The sequence below is a fragment of the Plecotus auritus genome (assembly GCF_963455305.1).
Source record: "Plecotus auritus genome assembly, chromosome: 6".
In the NCBI taxonomy this organism is placed as follows: Eukaryota; Metazoa; Chordata; class Mammalia; order Chiroptera; family Vespertilionidae; genus Plecotus; species Plecotus auritus.
Window position 1 is genome coordinate 147,124,548 of NC_137773.1, and position 15,960 is coordinate 147,140,507.

Consider the following 15,960-nt stretch of genomic DNA (forward strand, 5'->3'; position numbering starts at 1 on the left):
TCTCTTCATGAACCCCCCCATACCCCTTTCCCCCTGAGAATTATCAGCCCACTCCCTTTCTATGCCCCTGATTCTATTATATTCACCAGATTATTCTGCTCCTCAGGTTTTTAATTCACTTGATTTTTAGGTTGGCTTGTTGATAGATATGTATTTGTTGTTCATAATTTTTTCTCTTTACTTTTTTCTTCTTCCTCTTCTTTAAGAATACCTTTCAGCATTTCATATAGTACTGGTTTGGTGGTGATGAACTCCTTCAGCTTTTTCTTATCTGTGAAGCTCTTTATCTGCCCTTCAATTCTGAATGATAGCTTTGCTGGGTAGAGTAATCTTGGTTGTAGGTTCTTGCTATTCATCACATTGAAAATTTCTTGCCACTCCCGTCTGGCCTGCATAGTTTCTGTTGAGAAGTCAGCTGACAGTCGTATGGGTGCTCCCTTGTAGGTAATTAACTGTTTTTCTCTTGCTGCTTTTAATATTCTCTCTTTGTCTTTTGCTCTTGGCATTTTAATTATGATGTGTCTTGGTGTGGTCCTCTTTGGATTCCTTTTGTTTGGGGTTCTGTGGGTTTCCTGGACTTGTAAGTCTATTTCTTTCACCAGGTGGGGGAAGTTTTCGGTCATTATTTCTTCAAGTAGGTTTTCAGTATCTTGCTCTCTCTCTTCTTCTGGCACCCCCATAATTCTGATGTTGGTACGCTTGAAGTTGTCCCAGAGTCTTCTTACATTATCTTCAACTTTTTGGATTTTTTTTTTTGCTTTTTGCTTTTTCGGTTGAGTGTTTTTTGCTTCTTTGTATTTCAATTCTTTGACTTGATTCTTGTGTTCCTCTATTCTGTTTCTGGGTCTCTGTATAATATTTTTTATTTCAGTCAGTGTATGTTTAATTTCTAGTTGGTCCTTTTTCATATCTTCGAGGGTCTCTTTATATTTATCGGCCTTTTCTAGGATATTCTTAAAAAGTCTTATAACGGTGGTTTTGAATTCTATATCCAGTCGTTTGTTTTCCTCCATTTCTTTCGTTTGTGATCTGATTCTTTGACCCCGCATTTTCACTGAATCCCTGAGTTGGTAAGGTAGATATTTGTGCTAGGTTTCCAATATGGCCCAGTGGGTCTGCTTCCCCAGTTAACCTGAGGTGGACACTCTTGGTGCACCCCTTTGTGGACTGTGTGTACAGCCTTGTTGTAATTAAGTCTTTATTGTTGTTGGTATCACTGGGAAGAATTGACCTCCGGGCCAGTTGGCTGTAAGGATCAGCTATGTCTATGCTGGGAGAAGCCCGGTGCTGGAGACAGCCTTATAGGATTAGACTTGCCAAATTGCAATAGCCTCTGTGCTCAGCTTGGATGGGGTGGAGTCTCAGTCTTGGCTTCCTGTCAGCCCCGCCCCTGCGCGCATGTGCGCTTTCAGTCCTCCGCCTTCCCCAGCTCGAGTCTCCGCCTGAGAGTCCAGACTCCCCCCACAAGAGCGTGGGTCCCCAGGGGCTCGCCTGGAACTGGGGTTCACTGCAGTCAGAACTGGGGCTCGGTGCAGTCAGAATCCTCTGACTCCCCTCCACTAGGGAAAGCCTGTGGCAACCCCCGCAGCCTTTGTGCGCACCTGCGCGGCGCGTGTGCGCACTTTCAGTCCTCCGCCTTCCCCGGCTCCTGAGTCTCCGCCCGAGAGTCCAGACTCCCCCTACAAGAGCGTGGGTCCCCAGGGGCTCGCCTGGAACTGGGGTTCACTGCAGTCAGAACTGGGGCTCAGTCAGGATCCTCTGACTCCCTTTCACTAGGGAAAGCCTATGGCTACCTCCGCAGCCTTTGTGCGCACTGGCCCGTGTGCGCCTTCAGACTTCTGCCTTTCCCAGCTCGCGGTCCGAGGCTGCCTTCCCCCTTCCGCCAGAGGAAGTCAGCCAAGCTCTCAGCCGCCCTTCCTCTCTGCGCGCACAAAGCCCCTTTGCCGTACCTCCAATTCTCTGTGAGCTTTTCTCCTTCCTTCTAGTTGTAGAATTTTCACTCAGCCTGCTTTCCTGTGGTTCTGGATGGTGTCCGTTCTGTCTTTTAGTTGTAGTTTTGAAATTGTTGTGCGAGGCAGCAGTTTAGGTGTTTACCTATGCCGCCATTTTGGTTTCTCCGGACTCCTCTTGTTTGAGTTAATATTACGAACAAGTTTGCCGAAACCGGTTTGGCTCAGTGGGTAGAGCGTCGGCCTAGGGACTGAAGAGTCCCGGGTTCGATTCCGGTCAAGGGCATGTACCTTGGTTGCGGGCACATCCCTAGTGGGGGGTGTGTAGGAGGCAGCTGGTCGATGTTTCTCTCTCATCGATGTTTCTAGCTCTCTATCCCTCTCCCTTCCTCTCTGTAAAAAAATCAATAAAATATATTTAAAAAAAAATATTACGAACAAGTTAATTATAAAATTCTGTTGCTAGGAAGTGATCAAATAAGTTTGCCATTGCGAGATAACCAAAGCACAATTCCATTTAATTTTTCAATGGTATTTGTATTTTGCTAGAAGGAAACAAAATAAGAGTCCCATCACCTAGTGTTGAGATGACAGCCACTGAGGTGTTCAGTTCCAGTGGTCGGCAAACTGCGGCTCCCGAGCCACATGCGGCTCTTTGGCCCCGTGAGTGTGGCTCTTCCACAAAATACCACGGCCTGAGCGAGTCTATTTTGAAGAAGTGGTGTTAGAAGAAGTTTAAGTTTAAAAAATTTGGCTCTCAAAAGAAATTTCAATCGTTGTACTGTTGATATTTGGCTCTGTTGACTAATGAGTTTGCCGACCACTGAGTTAGACCAACAAGCCAAATTGAAATGAACAATCTAGGTATTATTCACTTACTGCAGTAGTGTTAGCAAGGGGTCAAAAAGAAAAAGGCTGGGTCCTCAGTGTTCCATTTTCCCCAGGGAATGGCACCAGGCAAGGGTCATCAGTGACATGTACAACAGATGGGAGGAAGCATCTCAGTGCTTTAGGAGCCTGGCACAAAAGACCCCTACTGTTTCATGGGCCTAGGAGGAGGCCCCGGAGTAGAAAAACAGAGTCAGGCTGGAGAGAAGTGTTTCAGTTAAGGAGAAGTGAAAGTTGCCTCTCTTAGAGTCCCCCAATAATAAGGGCTCAGAAAGGAGACACTTGGGCTAGGAATGCAGAAATGCATATGAGCATGGCCAGCCGGGAGGGGAGAGGTTAGGGGGACTGAATTCTTGACAGAAACTCCCTTCAAAGATTGTGATGCACAGGCTGTATACCCAGTCTGGTGTGGGGAGGGGAAGCTTTACTCCATGAGGCTTCCCAGGCAGCCTGTATAATTGCCTACGGTTTGGGCCTGAAAGATAACACATAGGATTTGGGGCTGGAGCTGGACTCCCCTCCTAGAGAAACAGTTGCCTTTGGAGTTGTGACTGCTAGACTGAAGAGAACCATATTCTTTTCATCCTAATCATTTACAAAATTGTAGGAGTGTGGGGGAAAGAACTTAGGAGCATACAACTTTGAGAGGCTCATGTTGATGCAGATGTGTTTTGTTTCATTGTGGCTAAATTAGCATGATTTTAAAAATAAAATTGGCTTTCCACTTTTCAACTCGTTCCTCATCTTCAGAATGGAATCACATGAGATCATGGAAAGCCTTCAACAGATACAGCTGAAAGCTCTGAAGTGCCTGCACACAGAACGTTATCTTATGGAGATAACACAGCATATTTTAAGTTGGAAGTGCAGTTTTCTGGTTTTCCCAGACTCCACAAAGAAGCAGAGCTGTTGCTGTTGTCTACATAGAATGAGTGTCTGCTAAGTACGCAAAATATCCCTTAGTCACTCTTAGGGGATTTTTATGGCCTTCAGGCCCTGCTCACTGTTTTGGAACTACAAAACAACCCTAGCATATTTCTGAGTACAGCCTATTCTGCTACAATATAGGTTTCTCAAACATTGTTAACTTAATGGGGGGGGGGGGGAGCTTTTCCTCGTTGGCTGCTTGAAGGTCAGCCACCATCATGAATGACACAGTAACTAGTTGGACCAGAAAGTTCATGACCAGTAGACTGCTTGCGCTGAAACAAATGGTCATTGATGTCCTTCACCCTGCAAGGCAACAGTACCTAAGACAGAAATTGGGGGAAAGCTAGCCAAAATGTATAAGACCACACCAGATGTTATCTTTGTATTTGGATTCAGAACCCACTTTGGGGATGGCAAGACAACTGGCTTTGGGATGATTTATGATTCCTTGAATTATGTAAAGAAAAATGAACTCAAACATAGACTTGTCAGACATGGTCTGTATGAAAAGACACGACTTCAAGAAAACAGCGACAGGAATGCAAGAACAGAATGAAGAAAGTCGGGGACTACAAAGGCCAATGTTGGTGCTGGCAAAAATGAGTCAAGATTCTTCAGTGACTCTCTGTGGTAATTGTGTAGATTTTTTATGATAGGATTAATAAACTAAGAACTTAAAAAAAAAAAAGGCCAAAATGAGAGACAACAGCATTTTTGGTGGGATAAAAAAGAATTTAATACAGATTGAGACAGAAACTCAAATAGTGTCCCAATTACATGGTGAAAACAAGGGGTTTTATGAGAAAAGGAAGGGAACAATTATGTGAATAGAAGTGTTAATCTAAAAAAAAGCCACAATGAGCGACGACAAGCATTTGTTTGAGATCCAAAAGAATAGCTAATCAGGAAGCACTGATTCAGGCGGAAACCCAAAGTGTCCCAATTGGGGTTAATGGCAAATGGTTTTTATGAGAAAGGGAAGGGGAGTAATTACATGAATAGAAGGTAGGAGTTTCTATTGATGTTAATAAGTAAAGGAAGGCCGAAACCGGTTTGGCTCAAGTGGATAGAGCGTCGGCCTGCGGACTGAAGGGTCCCGGGTTCGATTCCGGTCAAGGGCATGTATCTTGGTTGCGGGCACATCTCCAGGGAGGTGTGCAGGAGGCAGCTGATCGATGTTTCTCTCTCATCGATGTTTCTAACTCTCTATCCCTCTCCCTTCCTCTCTGTAAAAAACCAATAAAATATATTTAAAAAATAAATAAATAAAGGAAGGAAGGAATTTCTATAGGGGCACGAAAGCTAGGTTATTCTTTAGCTAAATATGGTGGTGCTAATTCCAAAGAATGTCTTTACTTTTCAGTCCAGAGTGTCAGCTTTCCTGTTAGCTTTACAAATAGTTGTTTGAAATACAGTGATGTTTTAGGCCTAGTCCAAAGGTTGTTTTGCCCAATTTGAATATTCCAGAGGTTCAAGGAGCAAGACTGTAAAGTTAACTAACATTTAAATTCAGATATATCAGTTTACTGGTATTCCCAATTTACAAGCTGTAAAGTATGTGAATATGGAAAATAGGTGGGAAATCAACTGGAAAATGGATTATGAGGTCTTTGTGTCTACTAGAGGAAAGAGGCTGACTTTTTACCTAGAGCTAATCCATTAATTTAATTTATTTTTATTTTTTTCATATACTCACCAGAGAGCAGAGAAGAGCAATTGAGTGAAGATCAAGGGCAATACATATGACTGGAGTAGATAATTGTAGGATAGTAGTAAGAGATGAGGTAAGAAAGAAGTCAGTAGAAATATTGGGTTAGGACTAACCGCATGGAGAGATTCAAATGCTAACCCAAGGAGATTAGATTTAATTCACAAAGCAGTGGTAAGCAATTGATTGTTTTTTAGCAGGCAAATGACATGATGCATATTGCTATCCTATTTTACAGATGAGTCATGGAATCAGTTTGATGAGTCAAGATTCTGTAGGAAACTGATAGGCATACTCAAAGTTAAGATAGTTAATTTAAAGTGGGTATAAATAGACCTGTTTTTCAAAGGTAGGATGGAAGGAGGAATGTCTACTACAGTTTGACTTCAGAGATTTTTGGAGAAGGGCAATGGTTTGCTACTAGGTAGATACACTCATACATAGTTAGGTTTCTGGGCAAAGAGACTCCACCAGCATTCTAGTAGCATCCTGGAATAATGTTCTCTTGGGTTTTCATGCCCTCTTGACTGGCCCAAGCATCATGTTATCTCTGGAGCATGAAGAAGGAAGAACCATAATCTCTAGCTCAGCAGTTGCCAACTGGTGGTCCATGAGGTCCAAAAGGTTGGTGACCGCTGCTCTAGTTCTTGCTGTCTCAGTGCCCAAGCCAGTTGCCCTACCCATTGCTTCTTTCTTCCTTTCTTTAGCTTCCAAGCTTGGATCCCTTTGAAGCTGCTTCCATTCTTTACTGTAGTTCTTTTCCTATTCTGTATTTTTTGGAAGTGTTGGGGAGTGGTTAGAACTTTCTTCTTCAGTCTTATCCCTGTTGTTATCAACGATTCCTTCTAATTTGTGGTCTATTGAGAGGACCTTCTTATTTCCAGTGACAATATGGTTTAAATTTTTAAAAATGCTTGTATGCATGTGTATGAGCACATGTACACACACACATGCATAAAATGACATAAAGCTGTTGGGAGGGTAGCTGGATCATTGACTGAGTTTGTTGTCTTAATCCAGTATGTAGGAAAGCATTTTGTATTATCTTGATTTTTCCTCCCCTCTAGATTACAGGATTGTCTCAGTCAAAAGACTGAGGACACAGAGAAAAAAGATGATCCCAGCAAAGATAACCAGCGGCAGGCCCTAATTGACCAGAGATACTTTCAGGTATGGAATAGCTGGCAAAGAGACTAGTGTTTGTAGTCAACTTTGGTTTTAATTGCAGTGTCCTAAATTATCAGTTGGTAAGGAATATTTGTATCCAGTATTTGTTGTGCTTATCCTGTCATGTCTTGCCATGACATACCTGTTCGGCTAAAAACATTATAGTTAGTTTGACTTAGAATTTGTCTTTACCCTTAAAAGAGACTTTGGCCTAGTTCAAAGCAGGGTACTAAAAAGCTGGTAAGATTTTAGAAAGATTTTATCCTTTTCTCTGCTCTCCTTACTTAAGCCATTTCCCTTTTTATTGTTTTTGGTATTATTATTACTATTAGTATTATATAAGTAAATTTTCTTAAGGTTCTTGTATGATTCTTTTTTTAAAATTTAGATATTAAGTTCATCTGAAATTTAATTTTTTATGTGGTGTGATACAGAGATCTTACCTTACTGATTTTATAGAATAGGTAGATGAGCATTTATTGACTACATGTGTAGTTAAGCCTGATTAGTTACTGACTTAACTGGGCCTGCATTTTTATTTTATTGGACCTACACGGTGTTTTTTTTTAAACTTTGAATTAATTACTAATACTTCTTAAATTAAGAGATTTTGTTTATTAAGTGCTTATTTGTAGCTTCTCTTAAAAAGTGAATCTGGCAGCCTGGCTAGGTGTGGCTCAGTTGGTTGGAGTCTCGTCCCAGGCATCGAAGAGTCATGGGTTCAATTCCAGTCAGGGTACATATCAAGGTTGTGGGTTTGACTCTTGGTCATGGTACATATGGAGGCAACTGAGCAATGTCTCTCTGTCTGCCTCTGTTGGTCTCTCTTTCTCCCTCACTCCCCTCCTTCCCTTCCCTATGAACTTCTGAAGCTCAGCTAGCATCAGTTCCCTGGTCTCTTTTAGGAGTGCTACTGCTTTCCTTAACTTTGGGTCTGAGGCAGGAGGAGGACTATGTGGATTCTAATAGGTCATAACTACTTTCAAATCTACATCATTTAAAAAGACATTTTAGTTTTTGTGTGAAGTCTGTGGTTCTCATTAGAACTTATGTTTAATCATGTTGATGAAACTGTTGTATTTCCAAAACATTACAAGTGTCAGTCTTATTAAAGATCTTGCTCTCAAGTGATAATTTAGTGGAGGGAAATACTTTCCCATTAAAATTGTATTTAAAAAATTTAAATATAATAGAAGTGATATACTGAAATGCACTAAAATAAGCAATAAACAAAACTGCTTGTAAATAAGCATCAGAAGTCAAATTCTCAAGAGACCTTATAGCTTTTATGGGGAGAAAAGAAAAACAGCACAGCATTTTTCACTCACTAGTTCTGCCACTTTTTAAAAATACATCAATCTTGGTAAATACTGTCCAATGAATCGCTAACATTTTCTTACATAGGCTGGTCACTATCCAGGATCAATTTGATCACCTCTTAGCAAGACCTGCATGATGTTTTTTAGGATTTCTGTTTAGAATGTGTTAGGCTTTATAATTCACTAGAGGCCCGGTGCATGAAATTTGTACACAGGGGGCGGGGGGTGTCCCTTAGCCCAGCCTGCACCCTCTCCAATCTGGGACCCCTCGAGGGATGTCTGACTGCCCATTTAGGCCCGTTCCTAAACCGGCAGTCAGACATCACTCTCACAGTCCAGGATTGCTGGCTCCAACTGCTCGCCTGCCTGCCTGCCTGATTGCCCCTAACCTCTTCTGCCTGCCAGCCTGATCACCCCCTAACTGCCCTCCCCTGCCAGCCTGCTCACCCCTAACTGCCCTCCCCTGCCGGCCTGGTCGCCCCTAACTGTCCTCCCCTGCAGGCCTGGCCACCCCCAACTGCCCTCCCCTGCTGACCCAGTCACCCCTAACTGCCCTCCCTTGCCAGCCTGGTTGCCCCTAACTGCCCTCCCCTGCATGCCTGGTCACCCCCAACTGCCCTCCCCTGCATGCCTGGGTCCCCCCCAACTGTCCTCCCATGCAGTCCTGGTTGTCCCCAACTGCCCTCCTCTGCCAGCCCAGTCATCCCTAACTGCCCTCCCCTGCAGGCCTGATCACCCCCAACTTCCCTCCCTTGCAGGCCTGGTCCCTCCCAACTGCCCTCTCCTGCTGGCCTGATCACCCACAACTGCCCTCCCCTGCCGGCCATCTTGTGGCGGCCATCTTGTGTCCACATGGGAGTGATGGTCAATTTGCGTATTACCTCTTTATTATATAGGATTGTCTTTACTCAGAACTTCAGCTGAAGCTGTGAAACATCAGGAAATGCTCCCATTTAATATCTAAATTAGCTTAAATATGAGAAGATAGGAATAGGGAAATGTGGGACTCTAGCTAAGGATATCTGGATGATGATTCTTCTCTATGTGGATTATAATAGGTCATAACTACTTTCAAGTCTACATCAGTTAAAAATACATTTTAGTTTTTTGTGTGAAATCTGTGGTTCTCATTAGAACTTATTTTTAATCATGTTGATGAAACTATTGTACTTTTGAAACATTACAAGTGTCAGTCTCATTAAAGACCTTCTTAATGCCTAAAATTAACTTTGAAAATGATGTTACATTGACATATAAAGCACTCCTTTTACTTATGTCACTTTTAAAGGACTATGGTAAACATTTCAACTAAAAACAGTCTTTTTTTTTTTAAGATACTGAGTAGCATCAATTCAATTATTCACAATCCAAGAGCTCCAGTAATACTTTTTAAACAGAGCAAAGGAGGAGTCCAACATTTTAATAAAGATTTTGGTCAAGATTGTGAATTTGAGCATCTTGTTCCTATCCTAGAAATGTGGGCAGATCAACTGACTTCCCTGAAGGTAAGGGGTTGAATAGTTTTTACATGCTTAGAAAATCTGTTGGAGTTGTGGACTTCATTAATAGGCTAGGCTTAATTTGTTTTGTTTAACTGTAAAGCTGAAACGGCTTATCTTATTAAATGTTAATCTTGCTACTTAAATATCTGTTTTAAGTACTACATATTTGATGTTGTCATTACTATAAGCTGCCTCCTATAAGATTCTAACAAACGACATTTTTTAGGCTCATTGCCTTATTGGAAATCTATAGTAGATCCACTTTGACTTCTAGGTGCTTCCCTGTTCTACTTTCATCTCCCTCTTTTTGGTATCCCCATGGTACAGATTTTCCTGGCCCTTATTCCTCTTCAAATGTAGTGTTTTATCCTTCATTTCAATTGGGAATGTTGCTTTTCTCTTCATATTTAAAATTACTATTTTTTCTTTTAAAGCTTTTCTCCATGTCTGTCTATTCTGTGGAGCAGATTTTGGTCAGATGGCTAGCAAGTACTACTATTACTTATTCTTTTTATCCATGAAAGATGAAATTTTCTTCACTTTATAGAGTTGTATATTTTTTATTAAATTCAGGTTTTTCCAGTTTTTGTTGAGTAGCTTACTGAATGGTGAATTGCTAAAGTCATAGTATTTAATTTCTGTACCCTTTAAATTTTTATAACTATATATATATTTTTTAATTAATTTCAGAGAGGAAGGGAGAGAGAGATAGAAACATCAGTGAGAGAATCATTGATTGGCCGCCTCCTGCACACCCCGCACTGGGGATGGAGCCTGCAACCCTGGCATGTGCCCTTGACCGGAATCAAACCTGGGACCCTTCAGTCTACAGGCCGACACTCTATCCACCGAGCCAAACCAGTTAGGGCTGTACCCTTTAAATTTTAGATTTTTCAGTAACTAATATATATATAGCATTCCTCTGTTCATGAAGGTGTGATTCAGTAATAGTATTTGTCAGTAGAAGCCTTATCACACGAAGTATAAAGGATGCCGAAGATACGTGTAAGAATGTATAAGCTTCCCTAACCCGTTTGGCTCAGTGGATAGAGCGTCGGCCTGCGGACTGAAAGGTCCCAGGTTCGATTCCGGTCAAGGGCATGTACCTTGGTTGCGGGCACATCCCCAGTGGGGGGTGTTCAGGAGGCAGCTGATCGATGTTTCTCTCTCATCGATGTTTCTAACTCTCTGTCCCTCTCTCTTCCTCGCTGTAAAAAATCAATAAAATATATTTAAAAAAAAAAAAAAAAGAATGTATAAGCTCCAGGGGTTTTTGTCTTTGTCCTCTGATGTGTTCCAAGGAATCTCCCGATATATAATAAATACTCAATATTTGTCAAAAGAGTGAATCAGAATAACACAGTCCAAGGCAACAAAATAGAGAAGATAGTCCTGAATTTTAAAAGTTTTTAATGAAAACACACCTGTAACTGATGAAAGAATTTTCACATTTCAGCCTAATTTTTTCTTCCCTTTTTAACTAGGGCTCAGATAGAACTATAAAATAAAAATAAAAAAATTTTAATTGAGTGACAGTGTTGGATTAATATACCTATTTTATAGGCTTGAGTTCTCCAGTTTGTATCTTATGAGAGTGAAATAATTAGTGATTAATTATGTAAATCATGGCATTTTCCAAATTATTGCTTGTCAGGGGATTCTTCCAGTAGGAGAGAATAGTGCTGACTTCACTTTTCTCCTTCTCAGGGCAGATGGGCTAAAAAAAAATGCCCCAGCCTTCCCAAGACAAGGGAAAGATTAGAAGAGAAAGGAAGCAAAGGAAGAATCAAATAAATATATAGTTACTGGTTATTTACTGTGTTCATTATGGGAGGTATCAGAAAATATGAACACAGATTCAGATTAATTGGAGAGAGAAAAAATGCTAAAATATATGAAATAAAATTTACTATATGAAAACAGATAGGCCATGAAGTGCCAAGTGGATGATGCAAATAATTTGTACTCCAGATTCTGGAGGAGGAAGGAGCCCCAAAGAAAAGCTTTACAGTGGTGGTGAGTTCTTGCTACTGTATATTTTTCCCACTAGAAGGAGACAAGGAGAATTAGTTTTATAATTAGAATATCCTGAGGACCCCCAACAGGAATTTAGTGACTTTGCCACTGAAGTAACTCAGAGATTTGGGGCCGTGAGTCAGATATTTACCTTATACTGCAGAATCGGGATCCAAATTGAGGAAGTACGTGAGGTTCTTTGAGGTCTTCTCATATGAAAGGTTTTCTATACTGTAGCAGCCTCTAAGTTTGGGACAACCATTTTCCCAGATTAGTTTATTTCTCAAGTTAGATTTGGCATAAAAGAGAAGGATGGAAAAAGCATGGAGCTAGCTAGCTAGCTGTCTCCTTCCTTCTATCTTTCCCACCACCCACATTTCTCGGAAAGTTGAGCTACAGACTCTGTAGCTTTCCCAGCCCAATGCTGTGGTGTGCTGTGGCTTTCCCATCCCCTAGTGCTCCAGAGGCCAGCCATCCAAAGTCAGACATAACCTGTACTTCTACATCCCTTAGCTGAGCAATGTGGAGAATCTAAAAGACCCTCTTTTAGGTTTTTCAGGGCTTACTTGATGGACCACCACTACAGCCATCCTGCACTGCTAAGTATATCAGACATCTTTTCCCCACTTAATCTTGCTAAGACTTTTATTCTCAAGCAGAAATTTATAATTGGTGTGGTTTGTACCATAGGCCATTTGTTTATGACTGCATCTTGTTGATGGAACGTTGGTTAATGAAAGTATCATTAAGCTGCAACTTTTGGACTTTTTAAAAAATTCTGCTGTCACCCAATGTTTAAAACATTCATTTGACACTGAATGTATTGCCTTGAATTGCTAAAATAGGTAATTACCTTCTTACCAAATGAAAGGTTAAAGATATAAATATGTGAAGTCTGGGCATTAATTGGAAAGTGTTAAATAAGTGGAGGACTAAAAGATTTGGAAAAGGAATTTCCTGTATACTTCTTTCTGTATTCTGAAATTGCACTAATACAGTAACCACCTGCCACATGTAGCTTTGATCATTGAAATGTGGCTGGTTCCAATTGAGATGTGCTGTAAGTATAAAATACACGATTTAGAAGACTTAGTGTGGAAAAAAATAATATTAAATATTAAATGATAATAGTTCAGATATATTGGGTTAAATAAAATAAATCATTAAAGTTAATGTCACGTGTTTCTCTTTTTAAAGTGTGGCTACTAGACAATTTAAAATTACTATGACTCACATTACATTTCTTTTGGACAGCATTGTTCTACAGGGCCAAGTATTGTGCCGTGCACAGTAAATATTTGTTTATCAGTTGAACAGTCTTAAAGTTCTAAACTTTCAGTAGCCTTGCCCCTATGCAGTTTAAAATAGACTAGGGCAACGTGTCTAGACCAGGAAAACTAAGTAGGCCATCATCAAGATTAAGTACAATTAATTTAGGCATCCTTTCAAATTAAAAACTGCTTGGAGATATATGCTATAATATGGATGAAGCTGGAAAACATTATCCTAAATGAAAGAGGCCAGTCACAAAAGGCCATTTATTATATGATTCCATTTTATGTGAAATGCCCAGAATAGACAAATCCATAGAAAAAGAAAGTAGATCAGTAGTTACCCAGGGTCGTGGGTCAGGGCAGAATGGGGAATGACTTCAAGTAGTTGCAGGTTTATTTTTGTGTTGATGATAATGCTCGGGAATTAAATAATGGCTGCACATCTCTGTAAATATACTAAAATACTCAGTTGTACACTTAAAAGAGGGTGAATTTTATATTGTGTGAATTACATCTTAATAAGTCTGTTATAAAAAATTTCAGGCCAAAATATAAAGAACAAACTTATTTTTTATCCATCAATAATCAAACCAATTACTTAAATTACATAAGCTGATAATAAAATAATATATAATTGCTTAAAACATCCAGTTTCAAGACAATAAATATGGAATATTTTATGTAAAGCCTATATTTACCTGGAGAAAACTATTTTAACAGGCTTCCCTAAACTGGTAATGGTATTTAAAAAAAAACACCTGATAATAATTAATGTACTTAGTAGATCCTAACATAAATCCTAATTTTTAAAAAGATTGAAACATAATTATATTTTATTAGTATTTTTATGGAAACTTATTTTTAAATCAATAATATCTTGTTATTTTTTGTTGTTGTTATTTCTTTTGTTATAAAGGATTTGTATAAGTCCTTGAAAATACTATCTGCAGAATTGGTGCCTTGGCATAATTTAAAGAAGCAGGATGAAAAGGAAGGTATCAGAGTTGAAGATCTGTTGTTTATAGTAGATACCATGTTGGAAGAAGTTGAAAATAAGGAAAAGGTAATACTACTTATCTAAATGTTTATATTTTAAGTAGAGGCCTGGTGCACAAAATTCATGCACTTGGGGGGCGGGCCTCAGCCTAGCATGCGCCCTCTCACAGTCCGGGAGCCCTCGGGGGATGCCCAACTGATGGCTTAGGCCCAATCCCTGTGGGGAGTGGGCCTGAGCCGGCAGTTGGACATCCTTAGTGCTACCGCAGAGGCAGGAGAGCTCCCGCCACTGCCGCTGTGCTTGCCAGCCTTGAGCCGGACCAGCGGGCAGCTCCTGCATTGAGCATCTCCCCTCTGGTGATCAGTGTGCGTCATAGTGACCAGTCATTCCACAGTTTGGTCGATTTGCATATTAGCCTTTTATTATATAGGGTGTAATCTCAACTTAAAATTGGTAACAATATGGGTATTGATAGTCTACTAGGACTCTATTTCTCTTTTTAAAGTTTTTATTTTTTTAAAGATTGGGGATTATTTTTAACACATGAACTTTCTTTTTCTCCCTCTTTTGGACAGGACAGCAACATACCAAACTTTAAAACTTTGCAAGCTATTGTTTCTCATTTCCAAAAATTATTTGATGTGCCTTCTTTAAATGGAGTCTATCCCAGAATGAATGAAGTTTATACTAGGCTTGGAGAACTGAACAGTGCTGTGAGAAACATCCAAGAACTCTTAGAATTAGGTGATGACCTTTTGTCATTTTGGGCCCCCATTTAAGAATTATTTGTAATAAATCAACAAAAAGTAGGTAAAAAATTTTAAAGTAAAAAAATTGAGGATAAGTGAGGGATAATTGAGGATAATTGGGTTGATAAATTAATGATTTTGAGAATTCTTTTAAAATACCTTATTCTTCTTTTTTAAATTTTATTGTTTAAAGTATTACAAATAGTAGTACATGTGTCTCCTTTTTTCCCCATTGACCTCCCCCTGGCCTCCCCTACCCCTGGCACATGCCTTCACCCTGCCCCCCCACCACAGTGTCTTGTGTCCATTGGTTATGCTTATATGCATGCATACAAGTCCTTCAATTGATCTCTTCTCCCTCCCCCCCCCTCCAATCCTCCCCTGCCTTCCTGATGTAGTTTGACAGTCTGTTTGATGCTTCTTTGCCTCTGTATTTTTGTTCATCAGTTTATGTTGTTCATTATATTCCACAAATGAGTGAGATCATGTGGTATTTATCTTTCTCTGACTGGCTATTTCGATTAGCATAATGCTCTCCAGTTCCATCTATGCTGCTGGCAAATGGTAAGAATTCCTTCTTTACAGCAGCGTAGTATTCCATTGTGTAGATGTACCACAGTTTTCTAATCCAATCATCTGCTGATGGGCATTTAGGCTGTTTCCAAATCTTAGCTTAAAATACACTATTATTTCTTTTGCAGATAGTTCATCCTCATTGTGTGTGCTGGTAAGCACAGTTGGAAAATTGTGTAGGCTGATTAATGAGGATATGAATGAACAGATTATGCAGGTATTGGGACCTGAAGACCTCCAAAGGTATTTGTTTTAAAAAGCTTGCAAAATATCCAGAATGCTTGGAGTGGTGAAATTAAAGACTCAAAACTTTATAAGTTCTTTACCTTTCCTGTTTGGAATAGCATCCTTTAAATAACTTGACAATCTAAAATAATTTCACACCTTAGGGATGGAGAGAATGCCAAGTATTTTCAAGATAAAAATAGATTGTAGAGCCTATAGGCTTACAAAAGGTGGATATGTTTACATAATCCAGCATTATTGCTATAAGCCTGTTCCCAGAGGAAATAATATGTGGAGAAATTCAAACGTTGTTAATGACTTCATGTGAGTTTAGAATATATAAACAAGTTCTATTTTTAGTACACTACATATTTGATTAGAAGATAAAATGTTAAGGGTTTGTTTTTTTTTTTAAAGCTAGGCATCTCTGTTATAAAATCCTTCCTCCCCACCCCCCCACACAAATTTTATATTGCAACATATTGTTTGTAAGGGAAACACGCTATTCCATATGTTCTATAAATTTTCTAAGAAGAACCTTTACCTAACCTGACACTTTAGTTTTCTGATACTTAATGCTTTTATTTTTAAATATATTCTTATTGATTTCATAGAGGAAGGGAGTGGGAGAGAGAGACAGAAACATCAATGATGAGAGTGAGT

General features: G+C 39.8%; 1 protein-coding gene and 1 pseudogene across 9 annotated transcripts in view; both read left to right on the forward strand.

Moving 5' to 3' along the window:
* Positions 1–15,960, forward strand: part of CEP70 (centrosomal protein 70) — a 52,507-nt gene that overhangs the window by 30,213 nt on the left and 6,334 nt on the right. For all 8 annotated transcript variants that reach the window (XM_080674699.1, XM_080674692.1, XM_080674693.1 and 5 more), the window contains 5 exons: positions 6,543–6,645; positions 9,296–9,466; positions 13,670–13,816; positions 14,326–14,494; positions 15,201–15,315. In XM_080674699.1, coding sequence (XP_080530825.1) covers positions 6,543–6,645; positions 9,296–9,466; positions 13,670–13,816; positions 14,326–14,494; positions 15,201–15,315 — 705 coding nt within the window. The remainder of the gene's footprint in view (positions 1–6,542; positions 6,646–9,295; positions 9,467–13,669; positions 13,817–14,325; positions 14,495–15,200; positions 15,316–15,960) is intronic.
* On the forward strand, positions 3,983–4,401 carry LOC308250631 (small ribosomal subunit protein eS24-like; annotated as a pseudogene). Its single transcript has one exon. The product of its transcript is annotated as a small ribosomal subunit protein eS24-like (transcript).